The 23,639-nt window shown below is 41.0% G+C and overlaps 1 protein-coding gene across 6 annotated transcripts in view; it reads right to left on the bottom strand.

Annotated features, from left to right (window-relative positions):
* The window catches only part of PHRF1 (PHD and ring finger domains 1), a 34,626-nt gene that overhangs the window by 1,599 nt on the left and 9,388 nt on the right, over window positions 1-23,639 (bottom strand). For 2 of the 6 annotated variants that reach the window (XM_041129407.1, XM_030039987.2), the window contains 14 exons: window positions 23,339-23,571; window positions 22,276-22,359; window positions 21,154-21,275; window positions 17,065-17,162; window positions 16,349-16,521; window positions 11,777-11,906; window positions 11,277-11,416; window positions 10,258-10,445; window positions 9,333-9,452; window positions 7,149-7,303; window positions 3,499-6,291; window positions 2,631-2,782; window positions 1,824-2,084; window positions 568-696 (listed from right to left, as the gene is read on the bottom strand). In XM_041129407.1, the coding sequence (XP_040985341.1) occupies window positions 568-696; window positions 1,824-2,084; window positions 2,631-2,782; window positions 3,499-6,291; window positions 7,149-7,303; window positions 9,333-9,452; window positions 10,258-10,445; window positions 11,277-11,416; window positions 11,777-11,906; window positions 16,349-16,521; window positions 17,065-17,162; window positions 21,154-21,275; window positions 22,276-22,359; window positions 23,339-23,571 (4,778 nt within the window). Of the gene's footprint in view, window positions 1-567; window positions 697-1,823; window positions 2,085-2,630; window positions 2,783-3,498; window positions 6,292-7,148; window positions 7,353-9,332; window positions 9,453-10,257; window positions 10,446-11,276; window positions 11,417-11,776; window positions 11,907-12,334; window positions 12,576-16,348; window positions 16,522-17,064; window positions 17,163-20,815; window positions 20,981-21,153; window positions 21,276-22,275; window positions 22,360-23,338; window positions 23,572-23,639 lie in introns of those variants that run through there. The other 4 variants (XM_030039988.2, XM_041129408.1, XM_041129409.1 and 1 more) reach the window with 4 other exon arrangements.

The raw sequence follows: 23,639 nt of genomic DNA, 5'->3' as shown, positions 1-23,639 counted from the left end.
TGAGGTATCATTTAACTGCCTTGACCACAAGAGCATTACTTGCTCTCACAAAATTTACCTGCTGATCAGGTCTTTTTTAGCCACAATCTGGTCAGCACTAAGGTTTGAGACAAAAGTCAACATCAGACAAATTGCAAGGCCCTCTTCCACAGTTCAGGGACACCACAGATGCTCAAGGAATTAACGCACAAAGTATTTTCTCACTTTATCAGAAACAGCATGACAATTCTGGACGAAGTTCTTAATGAGAAAGATTTGACCCTTCTCACCTAAGGCACATACCATGTAACATTTCAGCTCAGACAGCTTAAGCTTAGCAATGTTCTGGACCACTGAAAACACCACCTTCTAAAAGGAACAGTCTGACAGCTCTCATCAATGGCACCACTCAGTCCTGCTTAAAGCAACTACTGCTTCACCACAAGACTGCAGAGTATGAGTCAGAGTCCAAAGATCTGCTACTTGGTTACAGCATGCAATTGCTGAAGCTGACAAGTGCAATCCAAAGTACTGCCACTTATTTAATGATCTGCACAGCTCCTCTTCTCCATTTCACTGCCACCTTACCTTTTGCACTGCTTTTCGAAGAATGTTCTTGTACTCCTCCTTTGTAATCTCCCTCTTCTGGTAAAAAGGTTTAATAGCAAGTTTCACTTCTTCCACAGCCCTTTCCTGCATGTGAAGCTTCTTCATGTACTGCACAGCAAGGAGAAGTTCATTACCTTGTGCTATCTTGGGAATGGTTTCTGAATCTATTTTTCTTAGAAATGCTCTAACAATGAAAATACTTATTCCACAATTTCAACGACCCAAGCAAGAGCTAGCCTCAAAGTGATTTCCTTTATGGTAAACTGCAGTCTTGAAACAAATACCAGTTTGTGCTACGAGGAACCCTTGTTTTATGTAACATTTATTCTATGTCTTAGATAATGTGTTTTAAGCAAGTGACTACAATGTCCACTTATTAATTTTGGTCTCCTCCTTCCCTTCCAACAGCTCTGAAGTAAACACACATCCATCAAAAGGCATCAGATTCTAAAAGCAGCAAGTCATAGCTGTGAATATAAAGCTTCAGGTAGCTCTAAAGGCATTCTGAAAATTGCCGAGTTGCCTATAAATTAAGGATTACAGACAACATCAGAACACATTCTATCAAAACAAGTTCATAAAAACTGCTTCTCATAAATGGAGGTTCAGTGGGAAAAGTATCTTACTGTTTCGTTTTGTGGTAGAAAGTAAAATAATTGGTGAAGAAGTTCCTGTTCTTGCATTTAACATCCACCATGCTTAGAGCAGATGGTCTATACAGCAAACCCAAAACTCAGCAGGAAGGGAATAGCATTGCAAAATCTCTGAAGTATTTTATTATCTCTGCATTTTCAGTGCTGGTAAGCAGCAAGATATGGTCCTACCTCTCTACAGGACTGTTATGAGAATTGACGTTAATTTCAAAGCTGGAGGGGAAAGGAGAAAACCAGGTGTTTAGAGAAATTTGGACATTCTGGCTTCTGGAAAGTCCCTTCCAAACATTCACGCAAGAAAGTTTCAGAACTTTAAGAATGTATTTTAGATGCTCTAATTCCTCTCTGTCTTATTGCGATGAAGCAGTAGAAAGTGGAACCATCAAATGGAGTAAGTCCCAAAAGAATTCAAAGAAAGGATTGCCTGCCGCTCCTGGGTTCGCATAGTCAGTCACCAAAAACAACAGTGACAACAGGGGCTGGGAAAATACAGTACAGAGAAAGTTAAACCCCCAAACTTTAAAAGTTCAAATAAACAGCTCATTAATATTATGCATTTGCTACTTGATAGCATTCACTCACTTCCTCGTTTTTTGTTTTATCCACTGGAGGTTTGGGTGCTTTGATCTTTTCTTCTGCATTTCCAACAGAAGCAGCTTGGATTCCTGGTTCAGATGCGGTAGCCAGGCTGCCCGGCTCCGGAGTCAGGCTCTGTCCTGCCATGCAGCCAAGCGCTGGAAGACTACCCTGCATGATAAACTGAACCGTGGGCTGGCTGACAGGGGCATAGGGGGGAAGGCTTGAGGGCAGAGGTGGCGTCAAAGGTATATTTTGACAGTACACCTGTGAAACAGATAGAATTTTGTAAATGTTTGTACTTACAAGAGAGAGCATCAGATCAGGATTTTTGGAACACCGTTTATCCACTTAAACAGGCAAGTAATTACCAGTTTAAGTCAGGGAGGCTAACATCCCAGCCCTCAACTAGGTCTCCATGCACCAGGAGCTAGCACCAGCCCCATTCACCTTTTAACTGGTGGACAGCACAGACTGATGGAACGGCCCAATGCCACCGGGCCAATTTTTACAGCCTGATCACAATCAGGGAGAAGCTCACAGCTTCTCAAACAGCACCATCTTTCTGCAGGTTACTACTGAAAACAGAAGCTTCATGTACAGAGCAGAATTAAAAGAAAATGTGCTGCTTCAACCGTAAGGACCACCTGGGAGGTTAAATGATTAAAGGATTGCTGAGGTGTATGGGCTACATGAAATGTACCACACGCAGAGGAAGGCGAACTCTGCCATGAGAGGAGGGTGTTGCACAACGAGGGCACAGATGAGGTGGGATGCCTTCCATGACACTTGGGTGCCAGAATAGGAACCAACCTGAGAGGAATCTAGATCAGGAAACATAGGCTCAGGAATCATATAATTGGTTGGAGGAGGCTCATTTAACTGCACCTGATTTAATGTTTGATTCAAGTCCTCTGCTTTCCAGGCCCCTTCTTTTGCTCGCTGAAGTTTGTAAAATGGCACCCCTAGGTTCCCCAAGAGAAGGAAAAGAAAACATTTAAGACCAAAATAAACCTAATGGGTCAAAGACTCAAAGCCAATTATATTTAAAAAAATTAAAATAAAAAGGATCTTATAAAGCAGCTAGCTATAAAAGGATTTTGTTTAGCAGTCATCAACATTTTAAAGCTTCTGATAATACAGGACTTATCATCCCCTTGAGCAATTGCTTTTTACTGGGTTTCCATGAGAGTAACCAACGAGAACCACACAAGCAATTCTGTCAACACACATAGCACAGGGTCCCAAGCCAAACTGTTTCTAGCAGCTTTGGCTTAGCAGAGCTCACAGGAGCGAGCTATAGAGAATGGTCACGCTCCCCAGTTCCGAGAAATATTTATAAACTCTGAAGGCAAAACAACCATTCTAGTTAAATGCAGAAAGGGTGGAACACAGGCTGCCAGTTCAGAGATCGGGTTGCAATACACGCTTCACGCCTGAACGAGCTGCCGCTGGCTAGCTGAGCTGTGCTGACAGCATGTCCTCTCTGATTCATTAACACAACTCACCTCACGATTTCAACGAGTGCAAAATGCCAGTTCTCAGGATTGGAAACCACAGGATTACCCTAGCTCAGATGACAGAGGTGTTACACTAAAACCAGGTTTAGCCAGGCACTGAAACCCTAAGCCTTATACAGCCTGCTTCAACTGCTGTTTTGTCTTCCAAAAGAGAGACTTACTTGGAGCTTTTCCAGCAGACAATGTGCCGCTTTCTTCCTCTTGAAGATTCCAGGTAACTCTTTTCACTGGTGCTTTTGATTTCAACACAGGACCCTGAGGTATCACCTCCAGTTCAGGCTTACTGAAAGTACCAGTTTTCTCATTTGACACAAGGCACTCATCTTTAACTTCCTTCACACAATCTGTTATTTTGCTTTTAGGTGAGCTTTGAATTGGTGCAGCCTCAGCTGGAGCGTGCATGATCACTTCCTTCTTTGGGGCTGGTTCCATCAGAGATGGACATAATGCAGTATTTTCTATTTTAACTGTAATCTCAAGGTTTGTATTGCTACAGCTACCAAGCACTGCTGGATCACTGCTGCTCATTAATTCTGTTTCAGTGAAAGAATCCACATTGCCAATTGGAACACAAATGTTTGTGATCTCTGGCACAGGGAATGCAGTTTCCCTGGTCACTTCCTGACAGACGGGCTCTACCTTTATAGTTTCTTGGGCCTCTCTCAGTTGAACTGGGGTCTCAGCCTGTATTTCCTCAAGTTTGACATTTGGGTGGATGGTTATGGAAAGCTCTTCTAGTACTAGTTCCTCCTTTGGCTCTTGTTTGAAGGAATGGGGTTGCTCCAAACACCTGGACACATTTTCAGCTGGAGACTTTTGATCCTTTTCTGATGAAGGAGGAAGTGAGGTCTCTCTTGATCTGTGTTTTCTTTCTTTGGAACGTGATCTCGATTGTGGTCTTTTTTCCTTTGATTTGCTGCTTTTGTGCTCTCGAGATCGAGATGCAGACCGAGACCGAGACCTCCACTTTCTCCTCTCCCGAGACCTGGATCTCGACCTCTTTCTGTCCCTTGACCTCAAGCTACTATCTTTATCATACCTCTCATAGCTTTTGTCTCTCCTGTGTTTCCGCCTTTTAGTCCTCTCAATGCTATTCGATCGGGAACGTTCCCTCCGTCTTGATCTTGATCGAGACCGTCTTTTCTTTTTCCTATTTTCATATAACTCAGAAGTACTTCCAGGACTACCTGAACGTGACCTAGATTTCCTTCTCTCCCTAGACCAAGAAGTTTTTGCCTTTTTATCCTTGGTTTTATCCTTCATTTTCTTTTTTTTAGATCGTTCGTGACTGCTAGAACGGTCAGTAGAAGACCTCCTGCTCTTGGGTTTCAATGTGTGTGTTTTGCTATGCTCTTCTCCACCTGACCAAGAGGTAGATCTGGAGCTTCGGTCCCTTGAGTGTGCTCTATCCCTAGACCCTGATCGGGATCTCTTATGCTCTTTGCCAAGGGCCTTTTTCCTTTTCACCTTCTTCTTGCTTCGGGAGCTGGAGTTGGAACAAGATCTGGAACGCGATCGCCTCTCTGTTTGTTCTACCTTTTCGACTTTCTGCTGCCCGTTGTTCTTTGAGGGACTATCTGGATCTAGTTTCACATTACTATTGGGTCTAATAAATTCTTCAGCATTAAAGAACACGTTAGGGCCCTCTCTGCTTTCCTCCTTTGAACACTCTGCATTGGAAATTTGCTTAAGAGCAGATGAAGTGCAAGGGCTGCTTAGAAAGTCTTCCTCATCCATATTGTCTTGTTCCTCTGTATCAGAGATCTGTTCTACAATTCTGCTTTCTACTGTTACATCATCACGAGACTCTGTGTTACTAGATGGTACGTCAGAGTCAGCCCCAGATCCAAATATATTTTCTACCATGTACGGGGTGAAACGACGGACAGTTTGAAATGTTTGAACTTTTGGATTTTGAATGGAAATAGTCCTGGTAATATTAGTTAGTGGGATCCCTGAGCCAAGCCTTTCAGGACTGCTACTTGTTGAACTTGAGTCCGATCCTGTTGGTTCAAAGGGATCATATATTTCACTTTTGACCTGCTTTTTCTTAACTGAGAAAAGAGATGAAGGACTCTCTTTCTGTTGGACTTTGTCCTCCACAGGGCGGAAGGTGTTACAAAATCCTGGATTAGACAGTCTGCTGGAATGCCCTGTGTTTCCAGGAATATTGATTTTAAAACTCTCAAAAGAGCTTGGGCCTTTGCTCCTCGAAGTGCCCAGCAGTGATGAACCGCTATACACACCTGTATTGGTAGAAAAAGACACCCCGCTTGTACATGTTTGTTGCTGAGATTCCTTGGCATTTGACTTCTGACTTTCCACCTTGGTACCCTTTCCCGGCTGATTAGTGCTCTCTTTGCCAGTCAGCTGGGTTATACAGGAGCTGGGAATGTCACAGCTTTGGCTTCCTGTGGGTTCTGGCTCCACCTGCTTGCTGCTGGTTTCCTTTTTAATCTTTGGTATCCTGGGAAGCTCAAAGATGTCAATTCTCTTGGGAGGTGGTTTTAATGGCTGCCTCACAGTTACAGCTTTTGAGCCAGAATTCAAGTTACAGCTCAGGGGCTTTGAAGATAAGTCAGTGGGTGCAAAGTTTTTAGAGTTTCCATTAAATCTGCGCATTTCATCTAACTTGGAGCCATGCCTGCTCAGAGTACCTATATTCTGAGTCTGAACCGACCTGGGTGTCATTGAATATTCTGATTTTACAGTTGCCTTTTCTGATGTAGTCTGTGCAGGGTTTGCTGCAGGCTCAATCCTGCTCAATGAGGGTGAAGGCGATGAAAACAAGCTTGAGGAGGAGGGTCTGGTGCAAGTACTCAGCCCTGAGGAAACTGAAGGTCCAGCAATGGAGCTGCTTGCTGTGGTCCCTGAGTGCACCGTACTCGGTTGAGTGTTATGTCCTGAACCATCATCCACTCTCGAGTCATTTGCTGATTTTCTATGAAGTGGAGCTATGGCATACAAGCAAACAATTAAGCTTTTCAGTATGTATCTGGACATTTTCCCCCAACATTAAAAGAAGTACTGAGGTAATTATTTTAAGTTCCACTTTGGTTTGCAGACATAACACACAGTAATAAGGTGGTCCAATAGTTCTTTTGGTCAGATGCTCAAGGTTTAATGCCAGACAAATGCACCTTTGGGGTAAACACTAATGTTTAGGAAATAAATTACCCTGTTCTGTAGCTATCACCAGACTCATGTTTATTATCCTGTAGTCACTGATTGATAAAAATTACTGTAACAGAGGATGTTATAGGTACTTATTTTAAGAATAAAGCTTTAAGATTAAATTTGAAGAGGTTCTTTCCAAATAATACCACGCCAAGGGAAGACAGAGCTGAAGATGCTAGCATGTATTCTAGAGCTCTACTTTTGCAAAGAAACTTCTGGCCAAGGCCCTCAACACTGCTCTTCAAACCAAAGTACAGTTCACAGGCATGGTAGCAATGCATGACAAATGCCAGAAGAACTGAGTACTAAGGCACCTCTGCTCTATCCAGTCCTCCATTTTTTGTAACAAAGCATGAAACTACAGTGCAGTATTTTTAAAGAAGAAAACTACCTATTAAAACCAAAGTCCTCCAGTAACATCTCAGCTCTGCAATTAAGAGAGAAGTAACACTATTTCAGAGCATACATAAGAATCTTATTAGACAGATTACTGCTGGCAACTATTGAATCTGTCCTACATATTCAAATGCTCAATAAGAGTATCCCTCTGCTTGAAACCATGCAGCCTGTAGGACCAGCGCAGATGTGGATGAAACAAAGAGGCTAACTGCACTGTGAAGTGCCAAACCCTTACCTGCCTTCTTTGCCGTCAGCGAACCATCTCTGTTGATGACCACATCTGAACTACTCATCATGAGAAAGCTCTGTCCAGACAGGATACTTCCCAACAGATCAGGCACAGGGGCAGCTTCTGCTTCTTGATCAGGACTCAAGGCAGGTACACTGCTTCTGCATGTTTCAGAGGGGTTATATTTCCTTTACTCTTACAGCACTTGTTCTATACACACACATTACATTAAAAAGAAACCAAAATCAAGGGCATAAACGGAGGTCAGCCAGGGAATTCACCTGTAGTTTTGGCTTCACTAGAGTCATTCAGCCCCCATCTCCCTCTGACAAACAGAAGGTGAAGCTTTTACTGACTTCCCACAGGAACACCACAGGATAGGAAAGCATGTAATCATACCAGAAACCTTTGGTAAGCAAATGCTTTTAGTCTTATTTAAGAGTGGTGCTCACTGTGTTGTGTATCAAGATTAACTTTCCAGGGCCTTTAAGATGCATTTTTGAAGCATAAACCATTGTTCAGCACTTCAGAGATATTTCTATCCCAGCTGCCTCTCTTCCCCCCACCAAATCGTGATCACGAATGTATTCCTCAGGCCTACACTGCTATTTAAAAAAAACTGATGCAGCTTGAACCAGTATTTAGCACCAGTCAGAATACACATAGGTGCCTACTGGTAGGGTAGCTAAGAGCATGGCATAGGAGGAATTACACTGAAAAACAAAAGCAATGCTCCCACACACAGGACAACACAAACACTCCCCTTTATGCATTACTCAGTCTTACAAAAATGGTTTAATGGTTTGTGTTCTTGAAATATGGACTGAAAAAGTTTGAGTGTTTCTGGTGTTGGGGTGTGGCTTTTTTGTTTTTCTTTCTTCGCTTCTGTGTTGGTGGGATTTGGGGGTTGGTTTCTTTGGTTTTAAAAAAAAAAAAAAAAACCCACAAAAACGCCCAACTTCAAAAGGGACCAATAGACCCCGATCTTCAAGGGAGCTACATTTCATTTCTGTATAACAACAAAGCAAGCTTTCCAAACACAATGTACACCAAAAACCTGTAATAACATACAACAGAGACAAAATGAGAAGGCTAAAAGAATTGGCCACCCAGGCCAGACGAGGAAACTCACTGTAGTCCAGGTAAATCAAGCCTTCAGAAAAGCTGAATTTCAGGTAAACAGTTCTACCTTCTAAACAATGTGCTACTCAAATAATTCGGAGGACATGGAAAACTTCCTGAAAGGCTTCCTTCGGGATTGGGATGGGAAAGGTAGAGAAATATTCCAAGTTATCATAGAAATATGCTATCTTAATTCTGAGAAACCAGCCTTTGCCGTGAGATGCATTAGAGGACAGCCATGTAAACCTCTCACACCTTTAATCATTTAAGCTGAGCTCCCTCTATTTCTCCTAGTCTTCAGCTCCCTCAGCCTTGCAGTTTTCTGTAACTTGGTTGGTACCTGCATCAGTCATTTTCCCCATTCCTTTTCTTTTTGTCATGCTCCTGCTCCCTGTATCCAGCTCCTCTGCACTGCGTCCTACACCCCAGTCCTGAAAACCCACTGCGGCTGCCAGTGGCAGGCACCCAGCAACATTCCCTGGCCCTGGGAGGCACAGGGGCACACAATTTGCACACACACAGACATCTGTCAGACAGCAAAGCAACTGTTAAATTGCAGGATCAAACAAACAGTTTTCTCTCAATTTTCTGAGCTCCAACAAATGGCAGAAGAATTGGGTGAGGTGGGTACATCCCTCACCTCCTCCTCTGGATGTGCAATTAGATTCCCCAGCCCTCTCAAATAAGCAAGCATTTTTTTAAAGGTTAATGAGACTGGGAGTTAAAACTTACTAATGGGGTTACTAAACAATCCCAAAACAGAAAGCAAGAAGAGTCACATTTGGGTGGTAATACCAATCTAAAATTTCAATGCAATAGTTAGAGCTATTATGAAGGAATAAGTGTGTGCCCTTCAACATAATAAAAGGAATTCTTGCATAAAATGCTGTGGTTATTTATCTACACATGTGCAGGTGCGCGCGCGCGCACACACACACACACACTCTTTCAAAATACATGGGGTAAGAAAAGAGTTAACCCAGGATGATCACCCAGTTTCCTCTTTTGTTAAGGTCATTAGAAAATTAAGAAAAATTAAATAAAATAAATAGCTTGATGGATTTTTACCTGGGAAGTCCCACAGAAACAGGTCTAGCTACAGGACGGTGAGACCTCAGCGCTGACTGGGAGAGAACTCTCCTTTTGGCACTCACTGGTGAATCTGGATTTGCTGGAACCTCTTCATTACTGTGGGTAAAACACACATAAGAATCCTGAAATTGTCTGAATGTTTTTTATGTCAAATAGGTGAAGTAGGTAATACTACGAGGACAGATATGGTTAGAGAGCATTGATTGTTTTATTATGATACACTAAAAAAAGATTTGTGCAATATACTTATTTTCTGTGGCCACATAAATAGAACAGTGTAATTCAGCTAGCAGAAATGAAAATGTAGATTTTTATTTTTAAAGTATTAAATGAGTAATTTCCTTTTATGAAAGGATCAAAAATACTTAAGTGGAAAATTAAATTTCACCAACAATAATTTCAGATGCCTCCTCCCCAAAATCAAAAGCTTAAAGAGTGACACAAACTATGGCACAGTAGGATTCCTCCTGAATTTGAAGTGTCTGGAAAAGTGAAGATTGGAAAAGGAGAAACATGGAAGATTCCACAGGTCCATTTAATTATATGTGAAGTCACTGTTTATTGCATACCAAATACGCTAGCTATCTTCACTTAAAATAAATAGAAAATGACTGATTAGGATCCAGCTCCTTCAGATTCCAGCCTTTGAATAACCCCATAGATCTTAAAGGTTTTCATGAGGCTTATTATTTCAGCAAACCTCTTTAAAGAAGGCTGATTCTTAAAGAGCTCAGCAACTTGGTCAAGAAGGAAAGAAAGAACAGGCCAATGTGTTATTATGAACTGTGTCCCAAAGCTGTCTTCAGACACAAGATCTACACTCTGCAAAAAGTAGCATGTACAAACAACCTGACGCATGTGAAATTATCGTGTCCCTGATAATAATCCAGAGATATCTTACCTTTCATAAGGATCCAACTCATATGGATCTCCAAACACAGACAGAGAGGCTGCACCGATATCTGCTCTCATCAGACCAAGTGAGGGCTCCATTGGTTTGTACATGGAAGGAAGCGAGGCTCCACGCAGAGGTTTACTAAGACCAAGAGTTCTTGCAATACGGGAGCGAGTAGTAGCCTCATTTTTCACCTGCATAGATAAAGAGATTGGGTTATTTCTATATTAGGGTAGCACGTAGCCTGGGTTTAAAGCCCCGAATTCTTCACTTAAGTACAGTCATCGGGTTACTACTGTCGGTAGCAAAAGAGGTGTGCATTTATTCTCTACATTTGTTTTAAAGCATTTATTAAAAACTTCTAACTATGGCCTATATGTCACTTCATAAAGAGACTGCATATATCAGATTTAAGTGACCTGATAAGTTAAGTTTCTAAAAATCTTTAATAATGTCATTCAAAATTGTCAATTCCATAATAAAGGCTGGAGGGACAGTTCTGACTGTAGGATGTAAACTCTAGTTAAGGTAGCTGAGGACCAAAGTGAGGCTCGTACAAAGTATTCAGTATAGTTCATGTGAGAACACTATCCACAACTGAAAGGGATTTTCAGAGCCCTTATGGCTGATTAACTGGGTTTGCAACAACACAGACACAAACATCCATAGCCTATTAAAAAGAATAGGTGGTGGCAATTTCAACTGAACTTGCATCAGTACCAAGTAAACACTACAGCTGAATGGCAAGGCATAACACAAAGCCTGCAGGATATGCTTTACAGTGTGATCCCTGCAGTTCAGGTAACAGGATTTGTCAACAAATCCAGGAGGCCTTCCTGGAAGTTGCAATTCATTTCCATATACAGCATCTTTCTGGAGTACACTGGACACATCCTGCATATACCCCCACCAGAAAAAAGTTATCTGCTATCATTATAAGACTGTTTTTTTCCATTGAATCCCATGTTATAGTGCTTTTACAGATGGCTGAAAAATGGCAGATACTGACACTGGCAGAAACTCACATGTGATCTTACTCTCATCTTTTTCCCCCTTCTCTTCTTTATCAGATGCTTGCGTCTCTTCAGCTGTGTCCCTGAACTCTTCTTCCCAGCAGAAGATTTTGTCTGAGTTCTTTTTTTGCCTCCTACTTTCTTTCTCCTACCTGATGGAACAAAAGACAACCAAGTATCTGGCTAAGTGCTGGCACTGCATTTTACCCTGTACTCCCCTTTTCATTCCCCCATGGCACACAAAGGCAGTTCAGAGACTTATAGTGTGCTGCAACAGTATAAACCAGCAGAGCAGAAAAAGTAAAATCATTCAGATTTATCTAAAAGCAACCTTCAAGACACTTCTGGGCAGAGGCGGTATGGGGAAATAAGAAAACACGTGGTATACTTCTGTAGCTGCACAGGTGTGGCAGCATACAGCTGATCTGGAGTACTGTGTATGATTCAGGCTTATCTTCCCAAAGCTTTTATTCTTGCAGATGAGAACCATAGGAGGTGTCTGATGCCCTTACCTGTTTTTCTTTTTTGCCTAGTAGGAGCCCGCGGTGTAAGAGGACGCTGGTAGATGGCTGTGTTTAGGCCTGCTACAACTGCCTCAATTGTTTCATCCAGAAGAGAGGACATGAGGTAACTTGGCACGTGCTGTGTGGGGGATTAGAAGTTACATGATACAGGTATCTAAAGGTCAGCAACAAGTTAGTTATAAAAGCATTTGATGAAAAATGGATTTGAGATTCGTATGAGAAGCTGCCAGATTCGTATGACCAAGCTGCCAGTTAAGCAATTATGTGACCTTTCTCACCTATTGACTGTCATATTAAGGAGAACATGACCTTGCTCTTCGGCCTCGCTCAGTATTACAAGTCATGGCTCGCCTAACTGACTCTTTAAATTAGAACAATCCCAGAGACTGACATTTCCTCAATGAAAAAGTTCGCTTAAGAACTTTCCCAAATCCACCTAACTGACCTCTGGCTCATCATGCAGCAAAGTGCAATGAGCAAAGACTGAAAAGCCAACACAGTAGAGATCCCTTGTCTTAAACTCCTCATTCTTTAGGTCAGATTTACCTAATACTGTGAAACATGTCCAGAGGTGGCATTTCAAACACACACCTCAGGGAATTCACTGAAATGGCAGGTGAGTCCCCCTCCAGAGCATCACTTCATTGTGATAAGCAGGGGCTGCTCCTACAGGGTTGTTGTGGTTAAACCCCAGCCAGCAACTAAGCACCATGCAGCTGCTCGCTCACACACCACCTCCCCAATGGGATGGGGAGAATCAGAAAAAAAAAAGTAAAACTTGTGGGTTGAGATAAGAACACTCTAATAGAACAGAAAGGAAGAAACTAGTAATGATAATAATAAAAGGATGGGAATATACAAGTGATGCACAATGCAACTGCTCACCACCCGCCGACCGATGCCCAGTTACTTCCCAAGCAGCGATCCCTCCCAGCCCCACTCCCCCCAGTTTATATACTGGGCATGATGTCACATGGTATGGAACATCCCTTTGGCCAGTTTGGGTCAGCTGCCCTGGCTGTGTCCCCTCCCAACTTCTTGTGCCCCTCCAGCCTTCTTGCTGGCTGGGCATGAGAAGCTGAAAAGTCCTTGACTTAGTCTAAACTTTACTTGGCAACAACTGAAAACATCAGTGTGTTACCAAGGTTATTCTGGTACTGAATCCAAAACATAACACTGTACCAGTTGTTAGGAAGACAATCAACTCTATCCCAGCCGAAACCAGGATAAAAGGTTCAAATTCCTCTTCCTCTCTATACTCAAGGGTCAACCACATTTAAACAAACACATCTGAAGCGTATGGATTCTGAACCACCAGCCTCAGAATGTGAACTTGAAGCCTCCTTGCTGGGCAAACTTAGCACAGGTTTGTTCCTTCCTTCAGTTGGAAAGGCGTTAAGAGCAGATTTCTCTCAACAGGTATGTTAAGTTGGCCATGTCCACACCAACCATGTTCCTAAAATGCCAGAGTCATAGAATCATAGAATGGTGTGGGTTGGAAGGGACCTTTAAAGACCCCTGCCACAGGCAGGGACATCGTCCCTACCCCCTCTCCTTTCTTCAGGCAACTACAACGCATCAAGATTTGATAAAGTTTCATACGAGCAGATGGAGAGATGCTTCTGATGCTTCAGATTATTCACTGCGCTTACTTTCTACCAGAGCATATGCATTGGATCCTTGTTCATTTACAAAGTGTATATGTGGTACAAACACTAGAGAAGAATGGCTTTAGAGTATCTTGCAGTGGCAAAGAAGCTTCAGACTGCAAAATGTTTGAAAACAGAAAATGCCAACAGAAATATATGCTTCAATTCATCTTAGTATGGAAGTAATTTCACGAGGCTTCTCTGTTAGTGTCACTAATGCAGGCTCCAAACTATTTTGCTGAGCTATTTTTATTAGAACGCCATTGTTTTAAGTATCATGGGTGCCAGTAACTACTACATAAGGTTCTCTAACTTGGAGGAGAACAGGATGGAGTAAGGAGAGCTCTGAACATTAGCCTAAACATATTTATTTTTCTAGAAGGACCTAAAACAGTGTGTCTAGTTAACCACCACTAGTTTAGGCACCTACAGAACAGATGAATTACAAAACAAACTGCCTCCCCAAATACTAAAGCTTTCCAAAGATGTGAAATCAGCATCTCTCTGTGCTTTGAGGACAACACCTTACGCACTCCTTAAGTCAACTCAAGGTACAAGCTAGAATAAGATGCACTTTTATTCAGAGACAAAGGCTCTAAGTAATAGTGCCTTTCTAGGTATAGTTTGTAATAATCTCTGCATATTGAGAAGTGGAGCTAGCAATGGTTTCTTGAATAGGAAGTAGTGGGCTCCCAGGCTTACACTACTATGCAATGGTAAAGTCCCCAGGCACCACCTCTCATCTGCAGGAGACAGCTACACACTACTTCTAAAACAACAGGTAGGGAAAGAAAGAAACTAGCAGTTACCTTGCACAGCCTTTCACCTCAAACAACACTCCTCTACGGTTATTTTTTTTTTTTCAACAAATAGCCCTGATAACTCAGATGTAATTGCTTAACAACAATGCATCAAATCATTCATCAAGTTTTTCTATTTTATTAACTCTTCTAAAGTTGAAATTAAAAGGCCTGGGTTTGGAGACAGGGAGGTTGGCAACCAAATAAGATGATCTCCACCATGGTGGACATAATGAATTTAAGGACTGCTAAAGCACTCTAGGAAGTCCTTACATCAAGGGGAAAAAAACATGACAAAAACTTAACGCAGGCTAGATCTTCATTCATGGCACCTGTTTCAAACTATACTGACTGCTGTAATTCAGATCATTTGGGATTTGTTACAAATTTCTCTCCTCCTACTGATTTTGATGAGAAATTTAACAGGTAAACTCTGGGGAGCTAATTAACAATAGACTGTTCTTCCCACCCAGAAGGTAGGTAAGAATGGAAAACCTCCACTTTTCCCCCCAGATTTTGGCATTTTGTTTTGCTTCCCTTAAGCCTGTCTTTATTTACCTTTATTTCTTCTTCTGCCTGAAGTTACAGACTATAGAAGTGTAGCTCATGAAGTGAGGCACTTCACAATCTCAAGCGCGTTCCCTTTTTCTTTCTCACCTGACCTTTACAACTGGATTACAAGGCAAAGCTTAATCTGTCAGACCTCCCACCTCCAAATCAGTCTTTTTCAGTCTGCGCTTCACACTCCAAGAAGAGCCTTTATAGCAGACCCAACCTGAAATACACAGCCAACTGACCAACTTGAAGAAATACTTAGTTTTATCCACTCTTCCCTTCTCCCTCTTCACATTTTCCTACCTTTGGAAAAAAACTGACTTAATACAATCAAAACAGCATGTTATTGTCAAATGAAACCAAGTTTATTTCCATGGAATCACTGAGTAATTCAGGTTGGACAGGATCTTGGGGTGTCCCTCAGAAGGGTCTGACGTTTCTGTTCACTGGTCAACATTGAATTCAAACCAGGTTGGTTAAGCCTTTCTTCAGGCAGGTGCTGAAAGCCACCAAAGATAGAGTTCAAAAACTGTCCAAGCAACCTATTCCCACGGTTGACCATCCCCAAGGGAAAAACAATTTTATGTCAAGCCAGATCCTCCTCTTCTTTCAAAAGTTGTAGAATTTCACACGTTTCTACCAAATCCAACAGCAGCATTAATGAAGAACCAACTAACATATCACTAGTCCCATGGAGGTTATTTACAGGTTCTGCTTACACACTACGTCACTATATGCTCCTGTGCAATTTAAGGCTTTTTATATTTATGTAGCTGACAGGTAGAGCTAAAGCCAGAGGGCAGAGCAGGCAGGAGATCCCCAAGTTTGAAAATTCTCAGTTCGCAGCATACTAATTGTTACCTAAAGGATTGTAATTATCCCAGCAAACAGAAACATCCAGAACCATCTCAGCTGCAGTCATCTTCAGTAAACAGTTCAATGAGTAAAGGATTTGACGGATTTCGGGTATTTGGGATACTTTCTTGCATAGATTCTCTGGTACCTGTTAATGTAGTTGAACTCACACTGCCACATCATTAAGGACACTAGCATCTGGTTTTTTTCTTTTCAAGAAAAGGCTGATTTTCAGAAACATAGAAACCTTAAAATTTCAAAGTTTTTCTCTTCAATTTGGCTAAGGGTGGCCAACAGGTTCTACTGCTATGGGAAAGGGGGTAGGAGGACAAACAAGCAAATACACAAATGTCAAATAAACACACCCTGTCTCTGCAAAAAACCTTGCTAAAAAACCAGAACTGGTGCACAAACTGTGCATTAACAGCCACTGGGAATAAAAATACAATTTTGCTCACAGCTGAGGTGATAAAAATGCAGATTAAGAGAGGAAGCTACCGCAGATTTCAAAACAGAGAGTCTTGGTCATGTGCTGCACTCCATTTGCACGTGTTCTACAACCAAATTTAAAAGAGCTCCACAACTACTAATCACTGTGCTGCGGACAGCCAACACAGACAGCTGAGCTACTTAAGGGGGGACTTATTTCAACTCTTCCACAACGTTCTTCCAGAGGCTCTTTAGCAAATACTCCTAAATACCTGAATTTGTTGCGCTGTTGTTATCCGGTTTCTGTTCACTGTTGCCCTAACTCGTTCACTCTGCCGAGTTCTGGCTATAGCTCGGGTTCGGACATGAGGGCGTAGTCTACTGGTGGTAGGAATAACATCAGCCATGAGGGCAGCAACCTCTTCTTCACTGACATGATCTGTATCTTGAAAGAAAAGATGCCCAGGTCACTTGTCTTTCTACAGGTGAAAGCATTTCCAGAATTTTGGAGAAAAAAAAAAGTTAGTATGCCCTTTCTTAAACCAGTCACCTCCAAAGCAGACATAATCCTCTCAAAAGGAAATGAGCACAGACACCACTGCTGACTGTTACACAGAAAGACAATTTTCTAGGTCACAGAAATTGCTGCTACCTTGGCAATCTGAGATCAGGATACTAATAAATTCTTTCCAATGTAATACAATGCAGTTGCACTAAGGTGCTGGGCTTGCCTCAGGAAGGTTAAAGAATGCTTATAAGCAGCAGCTCAACAGGTTGTAACTGCAGATGAAAATCTTAATAAACAAGATCCTCTTATCAGTCAAGAGTTCAAGTCAACTCTTCAGGTTCAACAGAGAATGCCTATCAAAACAATTATTTAAAACAGATAAAACCAGGGGTTAAACATCTCTTCAAAACAGCACATGCTTCACATCATCTAAGCCAGGAGAAAAATATTTACTTTGACTGGATACCACAAAATCCTTACCTGCAGCAGCACTGACACCCATGGGGGCACAGGCTGGACAGAACCATTCATCTACAGGGACTTCACTCAGAGGTGGATTAAGGCATTCCATGTGATACCTTGAGAAAAGAAAAGAAAAAAAAAAAGTAAAATAAAAATCAAACAATGTGCTCCTTACCAAGGGAAGAGAACCTTTTACCTCTGTCCACATGCTACATAAGGCGGACACATTTTCTTAAGCTTGAAACTATGGTCTATGCATCTGCTTCTACCAATCTCCAGAGAAACAACGCTACCTGTACTTATATAAAGGTCTTCAATTCTAGATGGTATGTTGATCACTTTAGGCTCAGAAAAGCTCAGAAAAGTGAGTGGTTTTCCCTCGCTGTATGGTGCATTGCTTGCCATTTGAACCCAAGCTGCAACAAATGTGCAGAGCCAAAACTCATGGTGGCAAAGAGAAAGGAGAGAAGTATTGAGGTGCTGGGGAGACAGGCAATCAGAAAGCAACATCAGTTTCCTGCAAACCAACATAGTATTAATGTTACTGGTACTTATGAACATTTTATTTTGCATGACTAGACACAGGTCAACTGCAATGCCTTGTTATGTTGAATAAACACATTGCATCCCACATATGCCTGACATGATTAAGACAAGTGGTGATAAGGATTTCTGCACAACTGCACAAGCTAGGTTGCAGAGCATTGGTCAGTCAGTGGCTTCATACAGCTGCTTGCAGGACTGGAGATTAACCAAACTGACCTCCAAACACCATCCAACTGAGAACTGTGCTCATCCTTATCAAATCTCAAAGGGAAAGAAGAGAGCATGATGCTCCCTTAGGTAGGCCTTTTGAAGTGTTCTCTACCCAACAGGCTGAGCAGCTAGACTGAACAGTTTCACCAACCACTTACAGAGAAGCTACCCAGGAGAGTCTTTCAACATCACCCAGCTTGGGTTCTGTAATTTGTTCAATTCCATTTTCAGCAATTAAAACCCAGCCAAAGCAACATGTGTTAGTAGCACAGAATTTTTGAAGCAACTCATGTTCAAGTTACACTGCTAAAAAGAATTAAAACAGATTTCCCAAGTAAATGAGATGCTTCCCATGAAAACCAAGTGCTTAGACCAAGTTCCCTAGGCATGGAACACAGGGAGACCACAGCCTTCAAGTAAGAGTTTCAGCTTCAAATTAGCAACATTTCTATGACCAACTTTGTTCTTTTTCTAAAAGGGGAAACCTTACTGTTATTTCTGATGTATTTCAGAGTTAAATGCTGTACTAAGTAAAGGAAAAAGAGCGAAGCTCTCTGTTTCACCTTCCCATGCCAAAATCCACTGCATACTAACACATCTCAGTGCCTGGCCACAGAGTAAGGAAAGGGAAGGAACGTCTATCTGACACTCTAATCCCATTTTATAGCAATACAAAAACCCCAGAAATACTACAGCTGTTAATCTACCTTCCACCCATCACCCCAACTTCAGATTGTGTCTTTCAAACCTGTTCCAAACCACGTTGTGGTAAACTCAGTTTGCAGCTAAACTGTCAAAACTGCCAATATTATGTTTAAACTAAAATATATTAATTGTCAATAAAAAAATGGAATAACATGTCCTTCTTGCATGAAAGAGTACACCTTAGCAGATGAGATTTTACACTCTTTCAGAGATTTAAGATGAAGTTGAAAAATAATGTTTGCAATAAAACATTACTTTAAAATTAGAGTAGCAAAGTATTCTCCTTCTCTGGGAAAGGAGAGCTCGTTCTCCAACTGCCAGCTACCAGGAATGAGATCATTTCCCCAAAGTAGTATTCTGACAAATAATATTGTTAGGTTCAGGCTGATGTCAACAAAAGTACTTCTAGCAAGAACTTCATTACATACTTTTCAAATTATCTCTGGGAGTTCTGAAGTCATGTTATGACCCACTTGACAAGCAAAGACTTTCAGCCCTAAAACTTTGGACACTGGAGAACCTATTGCAACAGCTATCTAGAGTGCCCTGGATAGGGAAAGAACCTCTTCACATGGAAAATCATCATAACAAAACTCAATGCCAGATCTTACAGAAGTATAAGGTGATACTTGTTCTACAGAAAAACTCGAAGTAAACTGATTTTACTCACACTCATTCTCTCAGGTTCATTTATTTGCACTCTTGCACCCACCTACTCACAAGCACAAAGACTCCGTGTGCCCAAGCGGTCTGGCCAGGATTATTTGTGTGCAACACAGAGGGCAAGAGAGACTGGCCAACAAGCCCTCAACATATCTCTTGGGCTCTGTGACTAGCAGTGAAGAACTGATTTCGGACTTCTTTCTTGTACCTTTAAGGAATGAATGGATGCTTCTGCTTCACTATTTTGTCTCAGTACTCATGAACAGTAAGAAAAATGACATCTATTCTTCATCTTCTTGACACCTATCTCTATATCAGTGTTACTCTCTTCTTGCTGCTTGGTAACCTCAGCGAAGTCACACATTAATGTGCCACACCATTAATGCAACTAACCCTTTTTCTACTGTTTGTCCAAGTATCTAGACATGTGCACTTTTGTATTCCTACCAGTCTTAATGCTATTGATACACAGTTCAGAAAGTTACGTAGTCACATTCCAACAAGTCTTACCTGAAAATGGTTTCAATGGGAAGAGATTTGATTACTTAAGCCATAACTTAAATTTGTAAGATAATAGCATTATACCACACAGTTTAAACATTGTGGAAAGCCACATCTAGCTAAAAGCAATAGAAATACAGGGTGACTCCATTGGCTTTAGAATTGTTGGCAAAAATAACTGATGAAATTTTCACTCCAGTGTCAGGTCAGACAGAAAATGTAGAGGAATAAAACTAGGAGTTGAAGCAAGCTATTATACATTTTTCTAGAGTGAATCTCAGCCATGGAGACCTAGTAAAAACAAGTTCTTTCTTCAGGAAGTGCTTCCAGAAGTGCTAACTCTAGAAGTCAAGCATTTATAAAGAATTTATTTTAGGAAAAGAAGATAAAAATCAAAAACTGTATCAGACTTGGGGGGAAAAAAAAAAAAAAAAAAAAAAAAAAAAATCAGAGGAACTACTGAGAGACCATGAAGGACAACCTGAAGCAATACCCTGAGTTCAGATAATGCTTATGAAAGTTCAGAAAGAACTGAAAGACATGACTTCAGATAAGACCTATGAAACACTCGTTTTGGTTAAGTATTTTAAACTCAGTGTTCTGATGACACGCTTAATAATATTTAGTGTTCCTGATTTTGTCTCTTCTCCAGAAGGTGAATCAGTGTATGTGGATACTACAGAACACAAAGTCAAAACTAGACTTAACCAGGTATCTAGTTAGCTTGCTAGAAGTAATTTTTGAAAGATTATTTTACATATTCATTGCTAGCAAGTATCTCTCTCTGTTCAATGGGTAACTTCTGACACCATCAAACTGATAATGCTGCAAGACTGATTAAACAGTATAAGAGCTTTAAATTCTAGCAGAAGACTCTAGGCCCAAAGTTGTATTCAAGTATTTTGATGCCTCTACTTAAAAACTTATTTTATTAATCAAGGAGGGGGGAAAAAAATATGTTAGGCAGAGACAGAAGTAAGCAAGAGTAAGGGAATCATTTAATAGCTGTGGCTATAAAGAAAAGACCTCAAAATTTCATGAAATTGTGAATCTTAAGCTAATGCCACACAGCACTAATACCCAGTCAGTTGGGACGAGTCATAAACCCTCTCAAGGTGACATAAAGGCTGTATGTTTTTTTTACCCTCTGTGCATGCAGATGTTGCATGGATGAGCACAAACATCTTCATCACTTGAAGCTATGGTCACTTGTTTTGGTGGTCTGCAGCACTGATATGTGCAGGATGGTCCACACGTATGCTGCTACATGACCAGAAAAGGATCCATCACATCATGGGGACGTCTGTGCTATAAGCACATGGATACAAGTCTGGACACATGATGAGCCTGAAGAGAGTAGCAAGGGGCAGCCTACAGACCAGATAGTGCCTGTGGACCAAACACTGGCCAGCCCTGCACTGGCCAGCCCTGCACTGCCACCTGCAATCATGCAGGTGCTACATTTATTTCAACCTTTCTTACCCTGCATCACAGCCATCACACAGCAGCAGGCGATCCTCGTGGTCACTTCTGCCACACACCTCGCAGAAGGTTGGATCATCCTCTCCATCATTACCCTGAGTTTTTGTGTTCTCAACAGGAATCTAAATAAGAGGAATTCACATTTTATGCAGAATGTGCAGAATTGTAAAATCCATTGTCACATCAACAGCACCTGCAGCAAAATCTGAAAGTGAATGAACCAAAATGGCTGCTACATACTAGAACCTTCATTTAGTTCATTCAGCACATGTAGGACATGATCAAATGCTTGAAAACATTTACTGAACTTGTCTACTGTCAGATACCAACAACTATAGAAAACTGCATTTTAAAAACAGGTGAAACCAAAATTCCAGAATAAGATCAAAAGTAGTCAAACAAAAAAAACCCCAAACAAGAAAAGAGAATAGAGCATGCTTAGCTTTCCCCCCCTACACAGAGGATTTAAATGTTAAATCGCACTTCTGTTAAAAATGCAAACACTTAATAATAAACCATCAGTTTATCAAAACAGAGCATCAAACTCCTAAATGTCCCCTGAAAAACAACATGCTTCTGATTATTAATAAAGAGCAATGACAACCCTTCAATATTCTTTTGTGAGAAACTAGTAGCTCACTCAACCTGTGCCTTTAAGAGCTCTACTATTGCCTTGTGTCTCTCTTGCCTTACAAACCCAACCGCTACACAGTATAGCTGGTAGCAAGACATAAAGGAAGAGATCATGTATAACCTAGATTACTCCTATTCATATTATAACAGCACTTGCAGTATGCGAGGCATTTTGCCCATGTGGACAGGCTTATCAATGCAGAACAGCTTAGAATCAAATGTCCGTTATGCAAGAATGGCATGAAGGTTATGAAAACCACCCTTTTTGCCATCACAAATGATGCCACACTTCAATCCACACACAATACTGTGGGAAACATGGATAAGGAGGAAGAAAAATTGTAACAGTTCCTTAAAAGGCAATCTCAAAATAGGAAAGAAATAATTCATCCAGATACCAAATATCAGATAAACATGCTAGAAGTGTAAACCTCTGAATAGCTATTTTGTGGCAATTGGCCTTGTTATTTGCTACAGTAGAGAGCTCACCTTTTTTAAGATTTTACCACCAAAACGTGCCCGAATGCTAATGTACTTAAACAGGATTCGATCCACTGGACAGGAGTTTGCATTCTAGAAAGAAAAAAAAAACTTCCCCTTATAGTCAATAAGCACATCTCTTGATTCAATTTTTAAAAAGGTGATCTTCAATTATGAACGTAATAAGCATTAAATTAATGTAGTAATCATTTTAACGGCTATTGGTCTTGATATTTTAAGTACTTTAATCTGACTTATCTGGTTTACAAGCAACTTATTGTATCAGAGAAAACACATATTTTTAGAAAAGCATTTATTATACTGAGGTAATTTAATTATTATTCAACTGCCAAAACAACATAAAAGTTCTGCCAAACATTGCCTTGAAATAGTGTTCATGTTTTAGGGCATTTTCTTTCTTTTGGATGAATGAGCAACTGGAAATGGCTTACAAATACATTCAGTAAGAGTGATTTTTTGAGATTTTTTTTTTTTTTTTAATTTAATTACCACTGGTACTGCTGCATGCACAGTAAATTTTGCTGTAATTCTCACCCTGGATTATGATTATGGGAACCACACCGTTAGGTGGCAAGGAACTCTGAAAACTGAATTGAGAGCAAACTGCTGATTTAGTCAGTAGTCTTTTATATCTTTTCTATGTTTATAAGTTCACTGTCACAACAGACCCCCATCCAACAGTCACAACATAGAATTCAACAAGAGATAGATATACAGAGAAATATATACATACACACACAGAGAAAACCAGTATTACTGGTGTCTTGACTTGAAAAAAAAAAATTTGGATGCCTAGAAACACACTTGCTTATGACATTAGAGCTTTCAGAGAACAGGACAGATGAGGATGGGTACAAGAAAAACAGATCCACACTTCACAAACACGAATCCTGCCAAATAGAGCAGTAACCCAAGTCCGTGTAAAAAAGCTTAAGAAAGCAAATATAAATATCACAGTGTTTTGTTCTCATTACAGCAGAACAGCATGATCAGAGGGGAGAGAGCAGAGCACACCAAAAGGCCACAGGACATCAGGGACAAAACAGCTCACCTTAGACCACTCCACAATGCAGTCCAAGCAGAAGTAATGGGAACAGTTCTCAGGAGTCCCAACAGCCTGATCCCTAAACGTGTTGAGGCAAATGGGGCAGTTTTCGCCATCCTCATCAGACGAAATGTTCGCTCCATTTATGTGTGGCTCTAATTTCAGAGAATCAGTCATTCCCCTCACAGAGGCCTCAGTTTCTTCCTCCTCTTCCTCCTCTTCCTCATCGTCTTCACAATCTTAAAAAGTGAGAGATGAAAAACAACTCTTGTGTGCTGCAGGGCTTCAGCAGCGAGGACAGAGGGGG

The sequence above is a fragment of the Aquila chrysaetos genome, chromosome 16 (assembly GCF_900496995.4).
Source record: "Aquila chrysaetos chrysaetos chromosome 16, bAquChr1.4, whole genome shotgun sequence".
NCBI lineage: Eukaryota > Metazoa > Chordata > Aves > Accipitriformes > Accipitridae > Aquila > Aquila chrysaetos.
Note: the sequence above shows the minus strand (reverse complement) of the source record. Positions and strands in the feature narration are given on the sequence as shown.